Here is a 25,989-nt window from a genome sequence, read left to right as displayed (position 1 = left end):
TGTTTCTCCACCTCTTCTCCCTTCCAGAAATCTCTGAAAAGCCAAACAAAAACACCATGGGGAATAATTTAAGTGGTGAGGGTTTGGGGGTTTCTTTGTTCAACAAATTTGCCTTTTATACAACCCTTCCCCTCACACAACCATCCTTTCTCTAACCATGAGGCAGATGAGGGGAGTGCCTCTCCTGGAAGTGGAAGGACTGGTTGAAGCAGCAGGATCTGTCCCTGGCCCACTTTGACATAAGTTCCCTGCCTGCTCTCATTCCTTGCCTTCAGATAAAAAAGTGAAAGCCTGAAGAGTTGAAGTTCCCCACAACTGTCTTACCTCAGACCTTCCATGGCACAACCAACTGAAAACCCAGTAACTAAGAAGAGAAAATGTTTCAATAAGAAGACCTCTGATCTTGACATGATTTCCTTTTCATCAAGTCTGATTTATGAAAAGCTGCTAAACACTCTCTCCCGTAACTCAGGCAAAGCCTTTGCAGTTCTTTGAGGGAACAAGAATTCCTTTATTTAGGCACACTAAGGACACCTCTGTCATCTGAAAAGTGACCAGTTTTGTGCCCAAGTTTGGGTAAAAACCTGACTTAAAGAACTTCGTGCAAGGATCCCAGGCCCAGTAGAGATAATGTGTGCCTCCTGGGGGGTTAACTCCTTCAGGGACTTCAGACATCTGCTAATGAGCTCTTTAGTATTATTAAATCATGTAGATATGTTAAACCGTAGAATATTGCATCTGTTCTACTTGCTCTGTTTCAGAAGGATGCCCCCGGCCACAGCACACATGATGTATTTCACTTTCAAACACGGAACAGGCTGATCCCTAGGTTGTGAAAATTTGAGAAAACGCTTTTTGTTTTACTTACTCTTCAAATTTCCAACCCGAAAGCCACACAAACATGTCATATTATTCCAGAATTGAATGCTACAGCTTTAAGATAAGGTGCCGGGGCGCTCTCGGCGCGCACACAGCCGGCTCCTCCCGTTGGCTTTTTTTTTTTCTCACGCTGAAAATAACCCACCATATTCACGATAAGAGCATTTATTTCTTTTTCTCCTTCACCCCCCCCTCTCCGAAATCCACCAAAACTGAAGAAAAATCCAAGTGACTGTTCTTAGCAGCTGTGTGGCCCGGAGTTCAGTGGGGAAGCGGCTTCCTGCCGTCCCTATTCATCACCTGCTTCAAAGGCAGGCTGGCTGCTCCAGTGTGCAGGCCAGGTAGGGTGCCATTGTGCGCAGGCGGGGAGGATTAGTATCAAAGCTCCGGCAACCAGGCCCTTGGTCTCGGGCTGCCATTCAGTCTAGCGGGGAGAGGCTAAGAGTGGCCAAGGTCACAGCATCCAGTGTGGTGCGGACTGGGAAAGGATCCTGAGAATAGAGGGCTTCTTATGAAATCATGGCGCAAGCTTGCGGCACAGCAGGTGCCCTTCTGGAACACATACATCTGTTTATGTTGGGATAGCGTAGCTGACAACGGGATAATAGGGCTTTGTTTTTTATAATTTTCTTTCTTTTTTTTTTATTTAAAAATTTATAGAGAACTGTATACGCGGCAGCGCTGAGGAATATCGAAGGAAGAGCTTTCGCTTGGGAAATCATAAAGAAATGTTTAAAAGATTGAATTGCTGGGTTGGGGGGTTGCGTGTGTATACTTAAGGGGAGAGCAGGCTGCCTATTAACCATTTAGGCTCCACAGCCCTGCTGATGAGCAGCAGCAGGGTACGAGGGGACCAGACCCGACACGGAATGCGACAATGCAATTGTTTTTTTTTTTCTCCCCCCGTCCGCGCCGACATTTGTACCAACAAATTGGTTCAGGATGCGCTGGATTTGCTGGGTTGTCTCCATTGTTGGAATTGTCTGGAGGAATTCTGTCACGCTAACGGTGGCTTTTTAAAAGGTGAGGTAATAGTGACGTAAAAATAAAATTGCCAACTTGATGAAATTAAGGGGAAAATTAAGCTGTAGACGAGTTGTCATGACGACAAGGATGTTCTATTGATGAACTGTACTCCTCACTGTCCAATCAGATAGTGGAGCTGAAGCTGGAGCATGAACAGGAGAAGACGCACCTATTCCAGCAGCACAACGCAGAGAAGGACTGCCTGGTCCGAGACCATGGACGGGAGATGGAGAAACGGGAGAAGCAGCTTCGCGCTGCCATGGCAGAGCACGAGAGTAAGACTCAAGAATGCAGGAAGCGACACGGCCAGGTAATGATCAATAACGTTTGAAAGGCGTACGATTATTAGAAAATGCTGATAGTGAGTGTTTCCTGTTTGCCAGCATTGTTGGTGATGCACGCTGCGTGAGCATTTGCGAAACTGGCACATAAATGTGATTTCGTTTTTCTTTTTTTCCTTCTTTTTTTTTTTTCCCGCTTTCCCCCCTCCCTTCCCACTGCTGAATAGGGCTTTAACTGCAAAAACCACAGGTAGCCAGATTAAAAATCCCATGGTGCGCTATAACTCGGCCTGTTTATAATCTTGTCTCATTTTCTTTCATGATGGATTTGTTTAGGAAAAAAAAGGTATCTGTTCTTCTCTCCCCCCAGCCCTCACACTCACCCCTCCTTTTCTCCTTCCTGGGCAAATCCATACGAATTATATCTGCTTCATTCGTATGCCTTTTTTTGTTTTAAATCTCTGCAGGTAACTCACAAATGGCTTGATTTCATTTTGTTCGTGTCCTTTTGTTTTCAGTTCTGTATTCTAGATTTGCATTGTGTGTTTGGCTGCATATCTCGGATATTTGATAAGATGGTGTGGTTTGGTTGCTTACCATCATGTTTTTTTCCTACACGCACACACCCCTCCCATCCTCCATCTCTGTGGTCACTGTTGGAAGCCATTTGGCAAAATAACCCCCAGCTGGGGTAGCATTTGACTCTTCAAACTTCTGGATGAAATGCACACTGTCAGCATGGAAAATGATCTTTATGAGTTTTCAGTTCAAAAAACATGTTACTGCCTTTTTTTTTCCCCAATATGTTTTGCAAGGATGGCACGGTATATTTTCCTAAGAGCCTATATTAAAAAGGCCTGCAGCGTCAATATTTTAAAAATTAAGGCGGTTTTGTACTTTAAAGAGTAGTCGGGGAAGAATCTTTACTAATTAGCATTAGAATTACTTATCATGCATGGATTATTTTATACCAAAACTGGGCATTTTGGTAAGGCGTCTTTAACGCCCTATGTTTTCCGCGCACCACGCCTTCCCTATGAGATGTAAGACTCTGACACTGAGGCATTTTCACTTTACTTCCCTGTAGACTAGCAGGCTGTGTCTTTAACTCGCAACTAAAATGGGAGTTAAGTGAAACTGAACGTTTAATTTTTTAATTAGTTTGTTTTGGTGGGTATTTTTTTTACATTTGGACAACTCAAACTATTGAAATTTGGCTTAACTAAGTCTACTGGAAAACAAACGGCTTGTTGGGGGAGGCTGGGGGATATATTACAGAGCCAGGACTTATTTCTCCATTTCCACCATCACGGTTTTCCAAGGAAGACGAGAGATATTTTTGTCAGAACGCTCAGGAATACGATATCCAGGTGGCTCCTGAAAAAAATAAATCTTGCCCTTTGTTCTTCACTTGATTGTAAGAGTGAACAGACTTAAATTGCTAAAGAGATTGGGTTTTGTCTTTTTTTTTTTCCTTTGGCCCAAGGTAGATGCATCTTTGCAAGTGCCTTTTCAAAGTTGTCATCCTCTCACCTGCCTTCCTGACGTTGTGGTTGCACACAAAGGCAGAGCTGTAGCACTCAGCTTAAAGACCAGGTTTAGAATTCTACAGAATTATTCTGTCTACGCGCCAGCGTTCGTTACAATTATTGCATTGCTCTGTGCAACACTGAATACAGAGGTAAAGGGATTGTCTTAAGCAAATTCATAGGATCTGGGAGGTGTCTTGTAAGTATCTCTCTTATTTCATTCCGTTGTGGGTCATTTCTAGCAAAGATGGGAGCCCAAAGTTTGGTTGTGCTTCCTCTTTGCAGGGGGGTATATAGTGCTGCTACAGGTGCTGTGTAGAAAGCTGGAAATTATCTGAGCTCTTGGGAAAATCTGGACAGGCTGAATAGCAAAAACTTTGGCCTTTTTACAGGGCTTTTCTTTGTACTTTGAATATCCCTCTACAGTCATTTAAACGTCGCCGCCATGAGAATGACATGTAAATCAGGGGAGAAAATGGGGTTGCCTTTGACTAGAAGAGCTGTTGTTTATTTAAATACTAGTAAGAATCTATCAGCTTTCAAGGACGTTTATTTTTTTCCATTTTGGAAAATAAATCATTCTTCGTTCCTTCCTCTGGTCTTTGTATTAGAATTCACTTTTGTCTTTGCAGGGAGCTCAACGGACGACACCGCTGTTTCTTGTAGAGTTATGGCACCTATTTTTAATAAAATTGTTTAATCTTTGGATATGTTTGCTAAAATGCGTGCTTTGGACATCTAACATGGCGAATGGCCAATGTCCTTTATGAAATGTTTGTTAGTGTCTTAACAAAGATATCACAGTGATTTAATGAGTTTATGTAGACATAGCTCATTAAAAACCTGTTAAATTTGAACCTTGTTTGACAACAGTAATTTGTAGGACTGCTGTATGTTGCAGTGAAGGTGCGATGAAACGGGAGAAGAGGCCATTTTGCTTTGCTAAGTGAAAGGTAGATTTGCTGGGTATTTAAAAAAATTTAATAATTAGTGTTAATCACACACGAGTAGCTTGGTTTCAAGGACCTATCTGTTCAATGTTTGGTGAACGATGTGGAAGCACCATGATGAAAGGTATTCACTGTTATTCTCTCTTAAATGATTTTCCAGTGTAGCAAACATCTAAGGTACATATTTCTTACTATATTCCTAAAGACAGCTATGACCGAGTACTATGGAACAATTTATTATACTATTACTGAAAAGATTAATTTATTTCTTAATAGCATATCCATGGTCTCTAGATTCATGTAGGTCTTCCGCTACTGTGAAAGGTAGTTTACAAAACAGATTTTATTCAAATAAATTTATTAATGCTTTATTCAGAACTAAAGTATAAAAATTAATATTTGGGGGGCATTGCCAGATTTTAATTAAATCTAAAATAATGCTACTACTTCTTTGAAATATAAGGTTAATATATTTTCAAGAAAGGAACTTAAGTGGATCACCTTTTGTGTTGCTGTTGGATTTCTGGATAACAATTGCATTCCACTGTAGCTCTTGGAGTTATCCATTTCTGGGAGGCTTGCTTTGATTTTTTCACCTAGGGTTGTAATGCTTGGGGAGGAGTAAATTGACATGTAGGTCAATAAAAGTCAAAGCAGTACAATGGCTTTTATACCATGCTGTGTTCTGGTAGTCTTTTAAATCCTATATGTCTTCTATGAACTCCCATAATATTATTATTCTTTAAATAGTAGCTAATGGTACAGGATTTTTTTTTTTTTTAATCACTACTTCTATTTATTTTAGATTTTTTTTATATTATCTGTATTTTCTTCAGGAGCATTTTTAAGCTACGCTTCGGTCATTCATTCCTCACCTCCTTAAATAATTTTAGTTTAGACATTAGCTCACAAAACAGGGAATTCCTTGGATAATAGAGATCTTCCTTTTGTTTTAATAAAACAGCCGTGCTATTGAATCGGTGATTTTCTGGGGCAAGTTTGCCAGTTATAGAGAGCAATACATCTGGTTTGCTTCTGTGCAAAACAATAGGAAGGTTAGGAAATTTGGATAACCACTGCCTCGTGGGCGAGGGTGGCTGTAGTGCCAGTTGTGCCCTTACATTTTCCCTTTATCCTGTGACTGTTGTTCTCTTCCCAGCATCCGACACATGCCCTCTACCAGCTCAAAGATCTTCATGTTCCAGCTGCTGTACAGAGTTGGGTCATTTTCATTCTTGTTCTTTGACCATTGACCTTTGGGCAAGAAGAAGGAAAAAAAAAAAGTGGAGCCCTGTAACTTCAAATATAGTGCTTTGCACTAAAGCAAGAGAGAAAAAAAGTTGCCATGAGGAAGCTGAATTCTCTCTCTACTCTTTGCTATGAGATAATTGGCAAGTCCACAGCGTTCATAATTGTGTCCAGAGTAGCTTAAATGTTGGGGCATGTTTGGTCAGTGTTTGTCACTGATGTCGTGGTATTGAATTTTAACATATAATGTTTATGCTCTGAAAAGCAAGGGGATTTAAGAGAAGATCACTAGTGTTTGGGGTGTCTTTGGGCTTTCAAGAAACCATTATTGGCTGGGAAAGGAAAAGCTCGAGCAGTTCTGAAGCCATGCGAACACACGTTGAGAATGGAGGTTATTACTGAAATCAGAGCAGGCTGGAGGTGCTGAGAGGAGCTAATAAGGTATTTTCCCATGGTCGAGTCTCTGTTTCCTTTTTCCTCTCTGGCTTTTTGCACTTCTCTTAATCTCCTTGGCCTTTACCATCCTGGTTTGCTTTACCTTGTGAGAAATGAGCAGCTCCTTCCCTGCTGCCCAGTGTGTATTCTTTCTCTTCTTCTCTTGCTTCTTCTCTTTGAAAATTTGCTTCTTTGCACTTTTAAAGAGTAATTTTTCTGCAACTTTTGCTTTGCACCTGCTTTTGCCTGAACTAACTCTGAGCTATTTAAGCCTGTTGAGTGAACAGGAAAAAAACAAAACAAAACAAACACAAACAGAAAACCAGTAATGATCATTATTTTCATTCCAGCAATGAACGTTGTTTGATGGTGTATGTTTATGGTTCTGTATAGATAATTACTGTGCCAACAAAGTGGGGAGGAGCAGAAAGGATTTAGTTTGCTTCCATATATTTAGTCAGTCTAAAGGGATGCTGTGCTGATGTGTCTCTCTGATGAGGAGCTGTATCAAGTACTGACAGAAGAAAATACAGAAAAAAGTGAATATTGTTATATATTTGTTTAATGATAGTTTAATACCCCAACACATGTGAAACTTCTGTGTTGTCTACATATTGCTGTAGCAGTAACTCTTCAGTACTACACTAATATGAAAGGGATTTAGGAGCATTTGTTTCACAGCAGAAGACTTTCTTAAACTTTGGTCTGAAAGACCCTATTGCTACCATACAGATAAATCACTGCTCAACTCTTCTGCTTCATGTACTTGTTCTTCTATCTCCAAACACCAGTTTCCACAGGGTTATTCTGTTTTCAGTGGAAGCAGTTTGTCTGGTGATGTCTCGAGGGTACACATAGATGTAGCCTGTGAAACTCTCAGGTGTTGATGGTACTACTGAAGTCACTTCTGTTTATCATTTCAAGTAAATAAATTCTGACTCATTTTTTTTGTTTGACTTTTTTCTTAATCACAGCTGTCTCTGGCATGAGAAGAAATGCATTGTTTGCTATGCAGGCTTTCTCTGCAGACAATCTAAATATTTGTTTGTTGTATTTTACTTGGAGAGTGGCTGTTGGGCCGACAAGCAGACTTCTGTAGACAGACAGCCATTCCCTTTTGGCTTTTCCTAAACAAAAGCTGCTGGCTATATTGCAGAATGTTTCATTTGCCACCAGTAAGCCCAGGATAATGAATGTGACTGTTGATGTAAAATATTTGATGTACCAAATATTTGTTTCAGCACTTGCGTGGTTTCACTCCGTTGTTTTTCGTAGTTGTCTGCCATGGGGTGGATCCCATTGATGGGGTACATTGACTAGAAGCAAGGATCTGATAATGGGTTCTACAGAGATGTTCAAATTGGGCTCTAAACTAATAGTGCAGATGTGCAGTTGAGACTTGAGTGAAATGCCCAAGCTGCACCAGTTTCCTGGGGGAAACACTCAAATCCTGTCCTGGACTGGACTCTGGTAACTGGTAACAAGTTTCAGCTGGACTTGAGGAAGTGCAGAGGAGCTGTGGGAAGAATTTGAGCTGCAGCATAGCCATAATCTTTGAGATAGAAGAAAAAATGAACTTTTGCTCTAAAACTGAAGCACACAGTTTAGGCTCAGGGTTTCCTCCATAATGCACCCCCACCGAGGTGTGGGTCTGGGCTGCCTGTGCCCCTTCCCTGCTCGGATGAAGCCACCTTGCCACGTTTGTTTTGCATCAAGCACTCATCTTCTGGTCCCCATTGCTGAGCTGCTGCCTCTCTATGAGGTGTCTTTCAAAAGACTGTTGAACAAGCCATAAACATCTGCCACTTCCTCGTTTAATGGAACCATCAAAGTGTTCTTAGGCTGTAGTGGGTGATCATCTATGATCTCTTCCACATTTCTCCTTGACTCTCACTTGTTACATAGGACTGAAATTGGACAGTGAGGAATTCAGTGCAGGAGGTGTGATTTCACTTGCTGCTCTGTCCTTTTATACTTCAGGCTCTCCAGCATTTGAAATATTTACTGAAGACATTTTGGGAAGCTATACTTAAGGGCGCATAAATTATCATTTCCTGATTAGAAATGTTAAGGAGAGAACTGAGGGTTTGTGCTGTCTACAGTGTATGTAAAAGAGACAGCAGTTGCTATAGAAACTAGCTCATCACATAATGTGAACTCTGGTTCTGAGACAGAGTTCTTTTCAGTGAAATATACTGGTTATATTTATAAATGTATATATATTAACATATTTATAAATGGAATATACATGGTAGTTTTTGTTGCATTGTAATCAATGTTTTGTAGTATTCCTTTAATTTTAAATATGGGCAGCTGAAAAGGTGGTGTGTACAATTTCACTGCTGCAGGGGCAGGGTGCATGTTATGTGGCAGTGATTTTGTTTTATACCAACGCTCCTTGTTTAGGAAAAAGTGATTATTTAAATGTTTGATAAATAGAGAATAAATTACCTGAGAAAGTGAGATCAGTCTTGCTGATCAGCAGGGTAAAGGATCTTTATGCCATTTTTTTAACACATATACTAGGTGTGGCTTTGTATGTAGGGTTTGGATGTGATGGCTGCAGTGAATGATCAGCACTAACAGACAATAAGCTACACATGGTGTGGAAATACATTTTGAATCAAAGTTATGTAAAGGAATTTTGAAGTCGTAAATGATCCAGTACATAAGTAAATACAAACCATGTGATAGAAGCTGCAGCATTTGAGATAGTGTAAGATAATTTCTGAGCAGAGAGGCAAAAATACTGTTACTCTGCAGAAATGGACAACTTACAATATAAGTTCTTGGCTTTAGAATAAAAGAAGCATGTGCTTTTTATGTGAAGTTCAGTGTATGGCAAAGGGAGATTCTAAAGTTGCTTATGGATAATACTTCCAAGCATAAGAGTCTGAATATCTTTTGAATGTAGTTTCTGTGATATTAAGTTGTTACAAATGTTGTAACTAAACTTGTTTGGTAAAGGTCTGCTGTAGAGAGAAGGGGATGCTGACTCACAACATCCTTTATTAATGTTTTTTAGTTCTTTTGAAAATAGCATTTTCATGTTATCTTAGAAGTTACTTGACAGAGTTGTTGAACAGAAGGAAGTTGACTTCTCTTAGTCCATAGAACAAGTACAGCAATTTGGAAAGCAGTGGTGATATCTACTTCAAATGGCCGAAGGAACATCCTCTAATGGGAGATCAGGATTCATACTGAAGTTTTTTCACAGCATCATAGAATGGTTTGGGTTGGAAGGACCTCTGGAGGTCACCCTGTCCAACCTCCTGCTCAAAGCAGGTCTAACTTCAAATTTACATCATGTTGCTCAGGGCCAAGTCTAACTGACTTTTGAAAAAACTGCAATGATGGAGATTTCACAGCCTCTCTGAGCAACCTACCTCAGTGCTTTACTGATACATTGAGAATTTTCTTCTCCTTTATATCCAGTTGGAGTATCTATTTGGATCTGTAGTTTCTTGTCCTTTAAGAGCCACCTTCAAGAATAGTCTGCCTCTGTCTTCTCTGCAGTTCCTCCCACTCAGTTGAAGACATCAATTAGATTTCTCCTTAGTGTGTTCTCCAGGTTGAATAGACCTAGACCAGTGAACTTCCTGAAGATCCTAGTGGCCCTTTCCTCCAGTTTGCAGTGTTTGAGGTCCCTGTGCATGGCAACCCTGCTCTTCATACTGACTATTTCCACCCAAGAGATGCCATCTGAGTATTGCACAGGGTTCATCATGTTCTGTCAACCAAGTCACTGGTGGGGATGTTAAGCTCTATTAGCCCCATTTGTCATTTCACTGTAGAAGACAGTCAGTTTGGTCAAGCATGATTTGCCCTTGGTATGTCCAGCCTGGCTGCGCCCAGTGACCCTTTTTTGGCTCATGTGCCTGGAAATTAATTTTGTGGAGTTTTACTCCATAATTTTTCCAGAGGTGGAGGTTAGGATATCCTTTCTGTGACTGCCTAGTAAGATGCTATGTATGGCAAATTAAGTGGTTAATTTTTTTTTAGAGTGTGGTTTTTTTTCTCTTGTCCCTTTTCTAGAGAAAGATTATCCAAAATCAATTTAGTCTTTCTTCCTAAGGTCAGCAGATGTTAATTCCATTCACTCGCTGCCACCATAAATCAAGGTTTGAACAGTAGTCTAGCTGTTAAATGATTTAGCTGATAGGAGAGACTTTATGATCCCATTCAGCTCCTCAATTCAAAGGTATTATAAATACTAAATGAAAGAATGAAACATTAGATGAGAAATTATGACAATCTTTAGTTTGGAATGTTAACACCACTTGTTTTGGCAGCATTACTGGTCTTAAAACAATAAGATCCATATGGATGCTAATTTCCCCAATTCTGAGTAATAAATACAACCTCTTTATGGCTTAAGTAATGATATTACTCAATACCACTGCAGGGTCCAGTAGACAGTTTCATGATGAGGTAATAAATAGCAATTTTGGAGAGCTGATTATTTGTACTTTTCTTTTATGTGGTTCATGGTGGGGGAAGAAGAAATCACACAGCCAGTGAAAAGCCTTGCCCTCTCCTGTAGCTGACATACTTTGGCTGAAGATATGTCAGTTGAGAAATATGAGACTGTCCATAAAGCTCCTCATGCTCCCACATTAAAGTAATATAGAGAAACCTTCAAGTGGAAAACCAGTAACAAATTGCAGCTGAGATGCTTATGGCATCCTGCACTGTCCTGGGTGCCCTTCCACCCATCTGCTTGTTCCTCCATATATTGCTTCACTCAGGAGGAACAACAGAAGACTTCTCTGGTTTTCCTCTATTTCACAGACAGGAACTATGACAGGAGGGAAAAAAAAAAAAACAAACAACCAAACCTCCATGATGGGTCCTCTGTGGATCTGAAGATGATGTTAGTGGAACGGACACCAGGCTGAGTGCTTCACTGTTAAACATCTCTGCTGCTGTTTGCTTGCTTGCTGGTCCAGCCAACCCTGGTGTCTGGAGCAACTCTTCAAAGTCTCCATTTCTGCCTCGCATGTTAGGAATTTGCTAGTACATCAGCTGGAGGGGTAGCCAAGTGCTCTGCACTCTTTCAGCACTGCTCCTCGTGTTGGTGCCATGCTTGGTGAGTGCTCCCAGCTCCTTCCTCTCGTTTCAGCTCCAGGAGGCAGTTTCAGATCCACCCCTTCCAAGCTGCTCGACCTCCTTTTCTACTGAAGTGACAGCTCTTGGCACACCAGACCACATGGGATGTAGGGTGGGGTTTGTCTCCCACCAGTTCTGAGCAGTGAGTTAGAAATGTGTGCCAGTAAAGGTCTCCTGACTGGGCTCCATGGGATGTGCAAGCCAAAGAAATGGGGCAACTCAGTGCAAGGCAAGGAATCGTGTTGGACCTGGGTGGTGGAGCCTCTTGGTCACTGCCCACATGCTCTGGTCAGTCCTGCTGTGACCCACCTCCTCCAGGTGCCCCAGCAGAGCCTTGGAGGGCCCATGTAGTCTTTTGTATTGCTCCATGTTTTCCATCCTGACTCATTTTCTCCTTGTCTTTTCTGCTGCCATTTTGTGTTTCTTTTCCTTCACACCCAGATAAGAGCATGGACTTTAGCTTCTGCATTTGGGAAAATTCCAGACAGATTCAGTCCTGTGTCCTCAGTTGCAAGCTTTGGGCATGCATTAGCTTTGGATGTTCCAGCTTACAGAACTGTACATGCCTTTTATGCAATTTCTTTTTAATTCTGAGAAGCCTTTTTAAGAAACAAACTAGAAAGGAAATACATTATTTTTAAAATGCAGTGGTTATTTTCAACACGAAGTCAGACAGCAGAGTTGTTCTTTGGTCCAGTCACCTTTGAAGGAAATGACTGTCATCTTTAACAAACACTGTTTCTTCATTTTGGAAGAGTGGTACAGGCTCTGACAGTGATTTAAGGTCTTCAGTGTTGATTTCATGGGAAAAAATTTTTTTCACAGTATGACTTTAAAGTAGACTTTTTTCCCCCCAATTACTCTACATGTTGGCAGCAAATTAGCTTTGAGGGAATATTGTGCACATCATAGTTCTCTGTTGATGTACTGGGGAGTCATTTTTGGATCTTTCAGCTCCGTCAGGCCAGTGACTGACGTTGTGCATGTCTTCTGTTTCTGTAGATTTGAAAGACTTTCTTTTGACAGGGAAGGTGATGTGGAAAAAAAAGAAGCCAAAGTACAAGAAATGATTGGCAAAGTGATGATATCATCAAATGTTCAAAGACTTTGCAAATTGAAGCTTATTAGGCTGACATTTTGTCTTCTATTCAGCACTAATTGGAATCATGCCTGAGTGCATGATGTGGAAGGTACTTAATACCTGAGTGTTTATCATGACAAAATGACAGAAATCGATGTCAAGGATGCTGTAGATTTCTGTTTCATGGAGAAAACAATGTATTTCAAAGTGTAATTACATATCTCATAGTAATTTGTATTCATCGATATGAAAGTCCTCCTGAAATATTGCAAATAAGAGAACTCTTTTTTGACCCCTAAAATATTGGCCTGATTGTGAATATTCTATTTTCAGGTTTTAAAGTTGTTCTTCCAGAGTTCATAAAACAACACTGTTGTAGTTTAAAAAGAAAAAAAAAAAAAAGACAAAAACCCTACCCTGACACAGTGTTTTCACTTGAAACAGGTCTGAAAATCCCACAAAGAGTGAACTCTGTCTTCTGCACGGTGATACAATTCTTCTAAAGTTGTCTCTGACAGCTTGAATTCTTTTGTAGTCTGTGCTTTCTGCTGTATTGGCACCTGTAAAATGAATTTAGAAAAGAGAAATGGTGAGGAGAGTGATTTTGGAAAGGCAGCTGATGCAAACACAGAGTACACTAGAATATTTGAAACGAGCTGCATGTTCTGCTGCTGCGTTTGGTATCATTAGGGATTTCCAAGTTCAAGGTGCCCACTTCTTCCAGGAGGTGTGTGTGCTGTCTGGGATAGCACACAAGACCAGCGTGTTAGCCTACATCTTCATCTTGGACCTTATGAAGTTGAATTGATCTTCAATTAAACCTCTAGCATAGTATAAGATTAATATTTATTCCATAGTCCCTGGAAACAGCTAGCTGCTAGTTGAAATCATTATCTCAATTACTGTTTCTAATGAAGTACAGACTGATCATTGAAAAGTAATTTTTTTTTTTTTTTTTAAAAAGGGGGGGAAACCCCCAAATGTAAATTAATGTAGTCTGGATGCTCATAGGAATTGCTTAGTGGTCATTATGTGAGTGATACAGCTGGCTGGGTGTTGCTGTAAACTCCAGCAATCCTGGAGCTAATAAGATGTTGACAAGCAGTAGTTTAGGGGCTGTTGGTAATTATTGGTATACTCAGGGGTCTAGAGTTTATGTAGTGTTAGTGAAAAGATGTAACAACAGACAATTCCTGTCCTAGGAAGCTCATAACAGAAATGTATTTATAGGATATTAGCAGTGGGTACAGCAAGCAGAAGGTTGAGGACCCATGATAAACAGTGAGGTTTATCAGTAGGTTGATATGGTTTGAGGAGGAAAGCAGAAGACACAGCACGTGAGCTGCTTCCCTCAAGTGGGTCTGCTAATGACACAGTGAAATGCCTTTCCATGGTTTGTAGCATTAAGAGACATCTAAAGTACACTGGATACTTGCCATGTCTGCAGCTGCTGCTATCAAAGGTTTCTGATGTGACTGAACAGAGAAGAAGTGTTTGAGTTTACTGGGGAGATGAGCACACGAAGAACATTTTTGTCTGTTGAAATTTTCTGAACCTTTGCAGTGATTTATGTGCTTATATAAATGGTATTTGTTCAATCTACTCAAGGAACGTTTAACAGCAACTAACTGTAAGCCTTCTAAAACTATGGGCTGTATTGATCTCCTTGTAGGAAAGCAAATTTAGAGAATAATTTATTGTAACTTTTGATCTGTTGGATACTGTTGTTGGGGGTGGAGAATGGAACAGGGCCCAAGCTGTCAGTACACCACTGGTAAGAGGAGAGAGAAAATGAGTTTTTCAGCTAAAGAGCTGGAGGTGTGAGAGGTGGGGTGTGTTTGTACCTGTGTACATGTGAGTGGGGGTGTGTGTACATATTATTGCCCTCTAATGGATAGAATCTGAATGACTCAGCTCTGCACGCTTGGATGGGTTTCTGTAGCAAAACATTCTTTCCAGAGGGTCTGATATTTCCCATTTTAGAAGAATCTTGAAATGTTTATTTGTAAGTCTGCATATTTTGTGTGTAACCTCCTTTTACTTCGTGAAATTCATCTGAAATTCAGTAGAAAGTCCCACAGCTTGGCAAAGTGCCTTTTCTTCTGTGAAGTTTTATTATAATTAAATTAGATTTTGCTGGTTTGTTTTCCTATTTTCACCATAGTGCTAACATAATAGCTGAATATGAACAGAAAGTACCATGTCCCTGTACGATGGCAACGCCAGTGGCCTTTGGAGAGAAGTAGATGTGTAGAGCTTGTTCCTCTTGCTTTGTATCATCCAGAACACTCCTGCTGAGAGCCTCACATCACCAGGATCTGCCAAGGACCTGGGATGGGTGCAGCAGAGGGAGTGGGCTCTTCACCTCACTGCTCTGGTGGACACCCAAGCTGTAGCAGGTGGTCCCTGTGGCCATTTCCACCCCATGCTGCTGAGCAGCTTCCTGGCTGCTCATGGTGTAGTTTGTTTTCTAGGAAGAGTGGCAAAAGTGTGTAATGTAACATTAGTAGTTTGAAATTTCAAATCTTCACAAGATTCATGAGAAAGACAAGTGTTCTAGCAACACATGGTAGATTAGGCTTTGTTTTGCTTTTTAAATAAAACTATATTTGAAGGTAACTTTAGAATAACCTTAGGAAAAAGGCTGCAGGTTAGTTGGAAATCTGATCTACAGTTGTTTGTACTGTCCAGTTGTACCTGTTCTGTGTAGTCCTAACATAGCTGTATTTTTCCTAGCAGGACTTTTGTTTTTATACAATAAATACCTTTGGGACAACTAAATTTCAGAATTACCTTTCTTCACTCTGCAGCCATAGACTTTTCAAAATACACAACATTTGCTTTTTCAGTTGGATAACTCTACAGTGTTTGAAACACAAAACATTTGTGGCTTTCCTCATCTCCAGTTGTAGATGGACGTGATTTCAGAGCAGCAGTGAGCATCCAACAGCTACCTTCCTGCCCTCAAGAAGGTTTGTGATGGTGGTGGTAGGCAGCAGGTTTATTACAAAAAGGCTGCTGGTGGATATGGATTGCAGCAAGCCAAATACTCATAGTTTATGGATTCATCTAAATGTTCTGGGGAGACTAGCAACTGATTTCAGAAAGCTCTGCAAAGGTGCCTCCAGTCTCTGTTAAGCTTTATCTGAGACCATCACATTTCTATTTACAACTATTCTCCAACTTACAAGCTGAATCTAGGTTGGAAGAGCAGAAGGAACAGGAGATTAAGCCAATTCCTTTGTAATGACTGTGTTTTCATATGAATTACTTCTCTGAGGTGTCATACAAGGCAAGGCACGCAGCACTGGCTTTTCCTGCCCCTCCCCAGTGCTGGGCTGCTTCCCCGTGCTCCACCAGCTCAGCTTGGTAGGCATGCTCTCACAAGATCTGGGAGCAAAAGAAATTGTCCCTGGGTTTTCCATTCATGGTGAAAATAGGAAGAATTTGCCTATGTTAACAGAGAGATGAAGGCTATTGCAGCAGCATCTTCTTAGCCCAAGATGCAGACTTTATCTGCATTCATGAATATTGGTGTTTTTCTTCTGAACATGATGTTTCCTAGCAATACATTTATTTTTTTTTTTTCTGAGAAAAGTTATTTTCCACTTACAATACATTGGCAGCCATTGTTTGTATTGTTTAGGATCCATTGAGGAATGTTTCTGAATGTTATTTTGCTTTGCTGACTTTGTTCATCAGTGAATTCTGGAAGCTGTGATTGTTTAGGGCAGGAGGAGGGTGCAATATGTGGCTGGGTCACATGCTCCCTTAATGCCTGCACATTGTGATGGCAGTAGTAATAGCACCATTAAAGAACAAAAGGTAGCAACACATAGTAGCTCTGTATCTGGCCAATCCCCTCAAACTACCATAAATATTTGAGCAAGCTGAATAGTTTTGGACTCTGTAGTAAAGCTTTCCTGTTCTTATCTGGCACTGAAGGAATGTGGAATAAAGTATTCATTTAACAAAGTATAAAAATATGTATGCTATGCAGTTATAATCATGTGTCATTAATCAGAAAATACTGCAGAAACTCTGACAAATTAAAAACACAAGGATGTGTCTGCAAGGGCTTTTTCAGTCATTAAAAAGCTGCTTCACCTCTCAGGCAAACTATTTAATGGCAACTTCTTGCTCAGTGTACTGACATCTTCAAAGGCTCTGACATCTGTCGGCCTTTGAACTACCATTAAAAAATATTATCCCATTTCCATTCTTTTATGCCCATTTTTTTAATTATAGCCCTTCTTTCAAGTTAGGAACATGGTTGGTTTAAATGATGCTGTCCTTTCGTTTTCAGCCACCCAGCTGCGGTTTGAATAAATTGATGTAGAATCAAAGGCGGGACTTTAAAGGGAAAAGGTTTGATGGACTTGGACTCCGAACCAGATGAGGTTTTATGATGAAAAGGGTTTAATCCCAGCACAGGCATCGCTTCTATCAGTCGAGCAGTACAAAGCGATTCATATATATAGGTTCACGAGAAATGATCTACTTTTTTTTTTTTTTTTAAACAGCACAGATCTCTTCAGGACTTGCAAATGTGGCATTAGCTAATATTCAGAGAGCTGATTTCCTTTCATCCACCAGAAGCTTATGATTATAGTACAGTTCTCGAATTGGAAATGAGAGCTGCAACACAGATTTAAAGCTATGCTGTCTGATTTGTATTCAATATACATGTCACTGCGGGACAAGCTAGTCTAGGCCGAGCTGGTTCAATAAAGGCAAAAACAGTTCCAGCATCTGAAATTCGGGAGGGGGAGGAAGGTACCAATTAATTCTTACCTGCTCTACCTGAATATTGTGTTGGATACTTAGTAGATTGCTATCATTTCTAAAGCTGTGCAAACAAACCCTTGTGATAACATTTCTTTGGCATCCTTTGCATCAGAGGCTGAGAGAGAATACACAGCATTAATCAGTAATGGCTTCTAATGTAGTCATTTATATGGAAGACAATGTTTGTTTTTCTCTGCGTGAGTTTAGCAGAGGCAGTCTTGCTATTTTTTTATAGTAATAGCCTTCATTAATGTGGTAATTAGGCGTGCATATGGAGAAAACTGAAATCTCTGTCTCAACAAATGCATCAGATGCCATTTGTCAAAAACACCACCTCATGGTATTCCAGAAATAATTTGTATAATAGTTTCCTGGTCTTTGCGCTACATGTTAGCAAAAACGTGGTGCATAGTTATGATTTCTTACTTTTACATAATAAGATTGTGTCCTTGAAAACAATGATGCTCTCCAAAAAAGTAAAAGCACTGGATTTCAAAAGTCTGCAAACATTGTCCTCCTAAAGGACTGTGCTTCACTGTTGTGCAGAAGGGAGACTGCTCCATTCTGGTGCTCTGCCTCCAGCCAACAGTTTCCCCTTCAAGTTCTTCCCACAATCATTGTTCCCTGCCAGAGTATTCAGTTTGGGAGTAATATATTGTTCCCAATATCTTAATGGAATTTTGAGGTTGTTTTTCTTTTTTATTTTTCTGCAGCAAGGGTGGGTAGTAAATATAAATATAGACCTATATAAATGGATGTATTTGATGGATTATTTTACTTGTATTTCATAGAATTTGTGTGTTTAGTACGTGTTTAGATTTCACATTTGAACTGTATGTTAATATTTATTCAAAGTACAGTAGATTCAAAACAGTTGCATAAATAAATCTGAAGAAATTCCTGCCCCAGGATGCAGTGGCCTATTTGTCATTCAGAAAACGACGTGGCATCAACTCAATTCAAGGACAAACTGAGCAGGATGAAAAGGGTAGAGATCAATGTAAAGGTGCCAGAGGAAGATACTGAGCCAAAAATACTCTCGATGCCAAGAAAAGAAATGTTAGGCACACAATTTTCATTTATTTTGTACAGATCATCATGTGATTGATCTTGTGGTCTTTCTGAACTGGCAGCTGTGGAGCAGGATGCTTCCAAAAGGTCTCTGAACTCAGAGGAGCTGCTGTTGAGATGATGGGAATAATGAAACCAGCACTTGAGCATGAAGGTGCAGAGAATTGGTGTCAGCTTGTATGTGTGTGCACCAGGTAGAGAGCAGGGACCATCAGCTGATGTCTTGACTCCAACCTAATGCCTAGGTTGGAGTAAAGACTTCCTTTACTCCTTTTTTTTTTTTCATCCTTGGAGGGAAGTGACAAATTTATCTGTTTGGTGTAAGGATTGACACTAAAGATAGTGAACTAGAATATGCCTCTTCCCATTAGGAGCTGATTTCAAAAAGCAGCAAGTCGAAAGCTGCATGTGTCTGTAATTCTGCATCTTATTTGTGTAAGCAGCAAACACACAGAGAAGAATTTACCATAACTCATTAATTATCAGAAATACTGCAACTATTGTTGCTGCCTTACAGAAATTAGGAGGGTTTTGAAAGTTAGAAGCTGATTATTTCTTTAAAGTCTAAACTTGTCAGTGGCATAGTTTTTATTTCTAAAGCTACTGGATTTCAGGATTTCTGCCCACACATATTGCCATTCATGAGACCTAGAATGAGGACTTCATGCTTAGTTAAAGACTGTCATCTTCAATATAGCAGCATGACATCAGTAATGAGAGAGTTTCCTGGTGAATTAGATTCTTCAGTGGAGCAGAACAGTACACACAGGCTGGTGTGTTTAAGTCATCTTCAGTCATCAGCCCAGAGAAGAAAAGCAGCCTTAGTTCCTTAGTTGGCTTCCTGTGCTTGTGCTGGAATTTTGAAAAAATTATCTTTTTCACCTTGATTGTCAGTCAGGGCAGAGCTTGGACAGTAGCATGAACTTCAAATCTTCCTCAAGTCCCTCAGGTGGCTGTTGAGGAGACAGTTGTGGCAGATGAGCTGCACAGGAGGTAGTGCCCAAAGTTTTCACTTCTACAAGTACCAACTTCAGAAGTTGAAGACGGGAGATACTTTATGCATGAAGAACTTATTTCTTAGGCCTTGTATCTGCATCTTGCCTTAAGTTTGTCCTGACATGTTTTGCAACCAATTCCTCTTCCTTTACAGTCACCACAAAACCCTTCTGGGATGTGTGAGGTAAAACTTCTGCAATATTCAAAAGGTGTATGTGTTCCAAGCAGTAATTGAAACAAACACATCCGAAAGACAAAGGAGTGATGCTCTTCTGGGTGGGTTTTTTGGTGAGGATTTGTTTTGTTTTGTTGTTTTTTTTATTTCCAGGGTGGGGTTATTTTGGCTTTTTTACTTGCAGTTAAGTCTTTTCATTAGTGAACAGAGAAAAGAAAACACTGGGGACAAATTAGGAATTATAATACGTTTAATTTTTCTGCCTCATATAGATGAAGTAATCTGTAGTAATCCTTGAATCTGTAATGCAGCATGTCTTCATTTAAATCAGAATTACATGTTGTTCAGGAAATGTTAATGCTTTTAAATTTAATACGTGGAAAATTTAAATGCAAATGTTTTTTAAAAGCTTTGATTTAGGGGATGCTGGACACAGAAATAGTCTATCAGAATGAAGAGCAGTCCTTCACAGTTCACTGCAGAGATCTCTAGCCTCTGTTTCTGTATTCCATTGCAGGGAGGTCCTATCCTTCCTTAAATATCAGCAGTTTTTCTTCACTTTCAGAACATGTTTTGCTCTACTGTTGTTTTAGAACTGACTATAGATTTAACGTTAATCCAAAAGGAATATTTTCCTTTCACATCCTGAAATAGAGAAAGGAAAGCTCTGTATTTTTTCATAAAGGCAAACAGGGAAGACTAAACACGTTTGGTGTCATTTTCATCAGTCATCATTTTGGGATATGTTGCTATGTTTTGTATGATGCAACCAACCTGGTATTAGCTATAGATTTTTATTTTTTAGCTGCTCTGTATTTGATGTATATTCTACTCTTACAAGTCATTTTAGGGGTTCACTCCATTAAACAGGAATTTATGGCTATAGTTGTTGGGCTTTTTTTAATCTCCATCATACTTAAGTTACTTTAGTGCAGTTACATAGATTGTTTGGTGCCAAGTTGAATGTCTCTGTTAAAGTGAGTAGAAAGACAGAAGGAAATGAGCCCTCCACTAGTCCTTTCCAAGTAGGTCTCCTTAGTAGTTGTATTCAAGTTATTTTGTTGGTACAAAGAAAAATACAAATGTGAACACTTCTTTCATCAGATAAAAAGAGAGAAGGAAGGCTGGATGGTTTAATGTTTGACTCACTCATCTGTTTCAAAGCAAATACAGTAAATCAGGTAATAAGAAACTCTTCTGGATCTGTCTTCCAGAGAAGAGGGCCAACCAAGCCTTCCAGGTCTTAGAACTTAAATGGAAAATTTATTTACATTTATCTCAATTTTTACTTGGTAAGTAATCCTTTCACTCACCAGTGCACTCTATTGTTTAGTTACACATGTAGGTTTGAGGTTCTTCCATTTGACTAAAACCCATTTTGTTAGGAAGGCAGTGACAATAACCAGCCTATATGAAGTTCTGCTTTCTAGCTGCTCTTAACTAAATTAGAATCAAATGGACTTATGTAAATTAAGAAATCAAAATAAGCTCCATTAATTTTAAGCTCTTTGTGGAGCTGTTCAAATGGACGTCTGATTTTCTTTCTCTAGCTCCCTCTTCCCCCCCCCTTTTTTTTTTGGTTAAAGCCCAGTAGTTTGTAGCTTGAGTGCCATTTACATTACATGGGATTTAGGCAGCTAACTGGCTTCTTTAAAAGTCCAGATCTATTTCAGTGCACTGCTTTTGGAAAATAAAATCAAAATTTGTGTTTTGCCTAGCACTAATCTGTAGTCACATGTAGAAGCAAGGACAGTGACAATCCTTTCAGTGTAACTTTTCCTACTGGCATTTTGATACCTGTGTCCTGCATATTTCTTTCCAGCCTTCAGAAGTATATATGAAAGTTAAGGAGCAGTTTGGGGTTTAGATTACCTGTGGAAATGTTTCCCAAGCAAGTTTCTCCAGGGGAATGACCTGAATAGACTCTTTTCATTAATTTTATTGAAAATGGAGCTAAGCAGAATGTTCTTCATGAATCAACACTTCCCTCATGTTTCAGGGTAATGCTCTAGAACAAGAGCAGACAAGATACAGCAAGAACATTACTAAGAAACAAAATCCAATCTTGAAGGGTGCTGGGCTTTTTTGGGGACTATGTTAAGTGCAGGAGTTGGGGCAGGAGGGGAAGTTGACCATGGTTTGAGGATGCAGAAAAGTGATGTTTAGCCTCCAGCAGCACTGTACAGGTAGGGCAATGTTAAACCCTACCCCTAACTAACACCTTAGTAGATAGCAATTAAGCAAAGTTAGTAGAATATACTTTTATCAGATTCAGAAATATTAGAGGCATTTTTCAGAGCATGCAACTTGCTGAAACATTCCAAGTAAGAATCTTACAAAGGAGACTTGATTTTAAAAGCTGCTTAATGCTGTTAAATTTAATAGAACAAACATGTAAGCTAGCAGCTCGGTACCTCACTTTACAAGTCCTAGTGGATATTTTCAAAAGAGCTGTCAGAGGTACATTTGCAAAGGTGAGAAAAGCTGGGATTGCCTTGAGATGGAGTAGATCGACCTCAGCGTAAGCCCTGTAATGTGGGGATTCAGATTTTGCACTGCTGAGCAGCATTTTCCTGTAGCACTGTGGCTGCCATCTGCACTGCCTCTAAGTTTTTTTGACACTGAACATTCATCTGAGTCCAGAGAACTGCTGCTCTATGTGCTGTGTGGGTTAGCACGTACAACTTTGGTTTGTCTAACAGTTTTCCTACAAGAAAAGACCTGAACTTGATGTTATACAGCCTGATTTATAAACTGTGAACATTTGATTGATGAATGTATTAATAACTTCACCCCCTCACTGCAATGTAGAGATACACAGGATAAAGATGCCTTCTAGTTAAGTTGTGCAATAGCATCAACCTTAAGGACAGAATTTGTTTCCCCCAAGAGTGAGAACACTTCAGTATGCACAAAAACCTCTATAAGCATAGAAGAAAATACATCTCTTTGAGTACTGGAGTTTTAACTTAGCTGATATTTTAGTATTTCCAGGAAGTACTAGACTACTGCTCAGGACTACTTATCATTATGGTGGTGCTGGTAGAGCTCATTGCTCCCAGAAGAACTTGCACAGCCCCATGATTTGATCAGTGCTTTTAGGAGGTGAGACCAACCTGTAGATCATTGAACTGTTGTTCATTTTCACTTCATTTCACACCATTTAATTTATCTGCTGGCTTAATTACCATATTTATTGGCCTATGTGTTCTTACCCAAAAGGCATTTAAACTTGACAGTGTAATAGGTTGTGTTGTGAAAGCTAAATAGCTGTTTATTACTTATCCCTGTTAATTTGCACTCTGCCACATCATTACCCATGTGATAATGTGCGTGACATTTGCAGGAGTAGTTTTCTTTGCAAATCAAATCTATCTTTTTAAGGATTTGTGACTAGTAAAATCAGCAATTTGTCAATATTACAAGAAAAAATGGATAACATAGTTTAATTGAGATTTCTATGGTATAGAAAATAGATTTGACTTAAATGGATATGATTTAGTTAATTATAGAATTTAGAAGATCGCATTAAAAGCTTGAGTTACTAAATTTTAATGGTTCTTGCTAAATCAAAATTATTTTCAAGTGCGAGTTGAGATTTGCTATATCTTTAGGTTTAGATTGTAGCTTAAACAAAAAGATTCCTCTTTCAGCACTGCTGTGTACCCTTTGTATCTTTGTGGTGTTGCAAAAGCATCCACACATACAGCTGCCACTGGCTGAACTGGCCAGTTGAAATTCATCTGGCACAGAGAAGAGCAAGTACACTGGGACCAGTGAGTCCAACTCAGTAGGGTGCTTCTTGGACAAAAAGATCAGAGAGCCATTAGGACTGTGCCTGACCCTTGGCTGCTTCTTTTATCTCTTAAGGGTAAAAATCAAGGGTGTAGTTCCCTAAAACCAGGATGGGGTCAAGTGTGAGGCCGGTTGTTTTGACTTGCTGAAACTACAGTAGTAAGACTCATATTATATAAACAAATTTTGTTTTAAACACAAATCAGCATTACACATCTTTGAAGTTCTTATGGCTTCACCTTCATCTAAGCTTAGAGCTGCAAACAATATTTGTTTACTTTTTCAGCATTCTTTTGTGTTAGATGCATTGCTTCTTTTAGTGAGGGTAGAGAAACTTGTACTATCTGTTTCTCAGCACTTCATAAAGCTTTGTTTGGTAATAAGAAACCAAAAGTAGTTCAGATTCCCACTTCCCACAGATAATCCCTTCTAAGTTATTTTACAGTAAATATGCCACTAGTTTCTGTCTAAGTGGGATGAGATCCTTCATCCACCTCTTCTGGGATGTTGCACTGATTCTGGGTAAAAAGGGACTCATTGTCACCACTGAATCACTGGGTGTTTCTACTTTGTTCCTTATTTTCCTTTTAATTCTTCATCATCAAAGTGAGATTTGTTTTTACTACAGACTTCCTTTCCCTTGACTGGACTGATCTCCTTTCAAAAATAATCCACTACCCAATAACAAATGTTATGTGTACCTCATCCATCTCTGTCACATCACGCCAGCGTAACAAGACACAAAGAAACAAATCTCCCTTTCAGAAGGGTTCAGCTGATGGTTTCACGTCATGCACTGTTGAAAGCATGTGCTAATTTTAATGCTCTTCCAGTTGAGGAAATGCTGAGGAAGCCTCTTGGCACACAGAGGCAGAAGCTGCATATCGGTGGTTCAAATAGAGCTGCTACTTAGAGGACAATATTTTAGGTTATTATTCTAGAAGGGATCATTGTGATCATCTAACCTAACAGTTCATGTCTGAGCTCTAAGTCCGTGGAACCTGCTGAAAGTTTTTTAGGGGCTTTTGTTGATTTTTTGGGGTTTTTGTTTTGTTGGTTCCCAGATATCTGCTGGGAGATGTTGGTCACTTACTGTAAAAACTGCTGAAGCAACACCTAAATAAATGATTCTAGATCTGAGCCTTGGGGAGTACGTTCAGAGTGGGTTTGATCCCAAGTCTGCATTGTCTTGTTTTTGTGACTCTGTTTAAAGAGTCACTAAACTCAACACTGTTTGAAGCTGAGTATGGTGCTGGCGTGGATGTGGTTTGGTGTGTAATGCATTGAGAGGGAGACAGTGAAGTCCAGGTATTCCGTCACTGTGAGTATAAAAGATGCAGTCATGCTTCAGCCTCTTCCTTAGAAACTGATCCAAGTAGATGCTTCATGGGTTGGAAGAAGAAAATCCTGCAAAATAAAGGGTATTTTTTTTTTTTTAATTAGATTGTAGTCATTCAGTCACATCACTGCTGCTTGTAGCTGTACCAAAGTTTCAGACCTCAGCAATGGATTTTAATTTAAACTTTTTGCCAACTTCATGTTTTCTTGTGCAATTTACTTTTTAAAATTAAGAGCACATGTTTTCCTTCCAAATAACATACAGTACATTTATTGGCTTTTTAAATAGGCCAAAGTGAGTGAGCAACCTTCTTTTTTTCTTTCAAGTCTTTTTTCCCTACAGGCATATTACTGTGGGCTTATGACCCACCCTTTTTATGACACTATTTCAGCATAGATATTCTTAGTTAGAATTTTAAGTTATTCCTTTGAAACAGAAATAGAAATCACCATCTCAGCTAGCAGTTTCCTCAGCTATGGGACTGTCATACATACATAGATGCACATACAAATATGCTATATAAATTCCATGTGAAACCTCTACCCTGTCACACTGGTTTGATACTTGTATTTTTGTTCTGTTTGGGATACACTGTGCTAGTGTTTTCTTTCTATTTGTTTTCCTGTGTGTGGATTAGTAGTGATTTTACAAAATGCATTCTTGTTTGGGCCATCCCGTGGAATCACTGTGGACTTCTGCACCCTTAGTAAAAAGGACACAGATCTCTTTTATTTCATTTACTTTTACCTATGCAATTGAAATAGAGACTGTAACATTTTAGTCCATGAAAGGCAGCAAGTTAGGAATAAGATTTAGAACCTACTCTATACTCTGAAGTCTTTATTTCTTATGTTTAAGCCTTATGTTTAGCACAAGAATAATTTGCTTTGGTGGAGAGGTTACTTCCATGTGGACTGGTCACAGCAGCTCTGGTACTCAAGCTATCGCTTGGACCATGCAAACAATTTGGTAGGCATGGTCCACAAACATACATCTGAGCAGCCAGAAAAAGATTTTTAGAAACCAGTGCTGAGAAAAAGGATTCAATTTTACAAAGAAACCGAACAATCAACCTGCCTTCAGATCTCAGGCCTGAGAAGTGAGATTTGGTAATTGCATCTTCCGTTTTTCCACTGAATTGTTCAGAAAAAACAGTTGCTCTTAAGTTTTATATTTCAGGGCTTTTTCACAAGTGGGAATTATGTCATCTTTTTTTTTTTTTCCTAGTAGTACTAATTTGCCTATGCTTAAGTCTAATAATAGTCTATTAAACCTGGCATGTGGAAT

General features: G+C 39.5%; 1 protein-coding gene across 1 annotated transcript in view; it reads left to right on the top strand.

Moving 5' to 3' along the window:
* CEP112 (centrosomal protein 112kDa) overlaps window positions 1-25,989 on the top strand; it is a gene marked incomplete at its 3' end in the record, with an annotated part of 166,492 nt that overhangs the window by 75,874 nt on the left and 64,629 nt on the right. Inside the window, exon 19 of the mRNA XM_008941196.1 lies at window positions 2,033-2,215. Coding sequence (XP_008939444.1) covers window positions 2,033-2,215 — 183 coding nt within the window. The remainder of the gene's footprint in view (window positions 1-2,032; window positions 2,216-25,989) is intronic.

This window comes from Merops nubicus, unplaced genomic scaffold (genome assembly GCF_000691845.1).
Source record: "Merops nubicus isolate BGI_N331 unplaced genomic scaffold, ASM69184v1 scaffold1085, whole genome shotgun sequence".
Taxonomy (NCBI): Eukaryota; Metazoa; Chordata; class Aves; order Coraciiformes; family Meropidae; genus Merops; species Merops nubicus.
The sequence above is the reverse complement of the archived record's forward strand: the minus strand, read 5'-3'. Positions and strand labels throughout refer to the sequence as shown.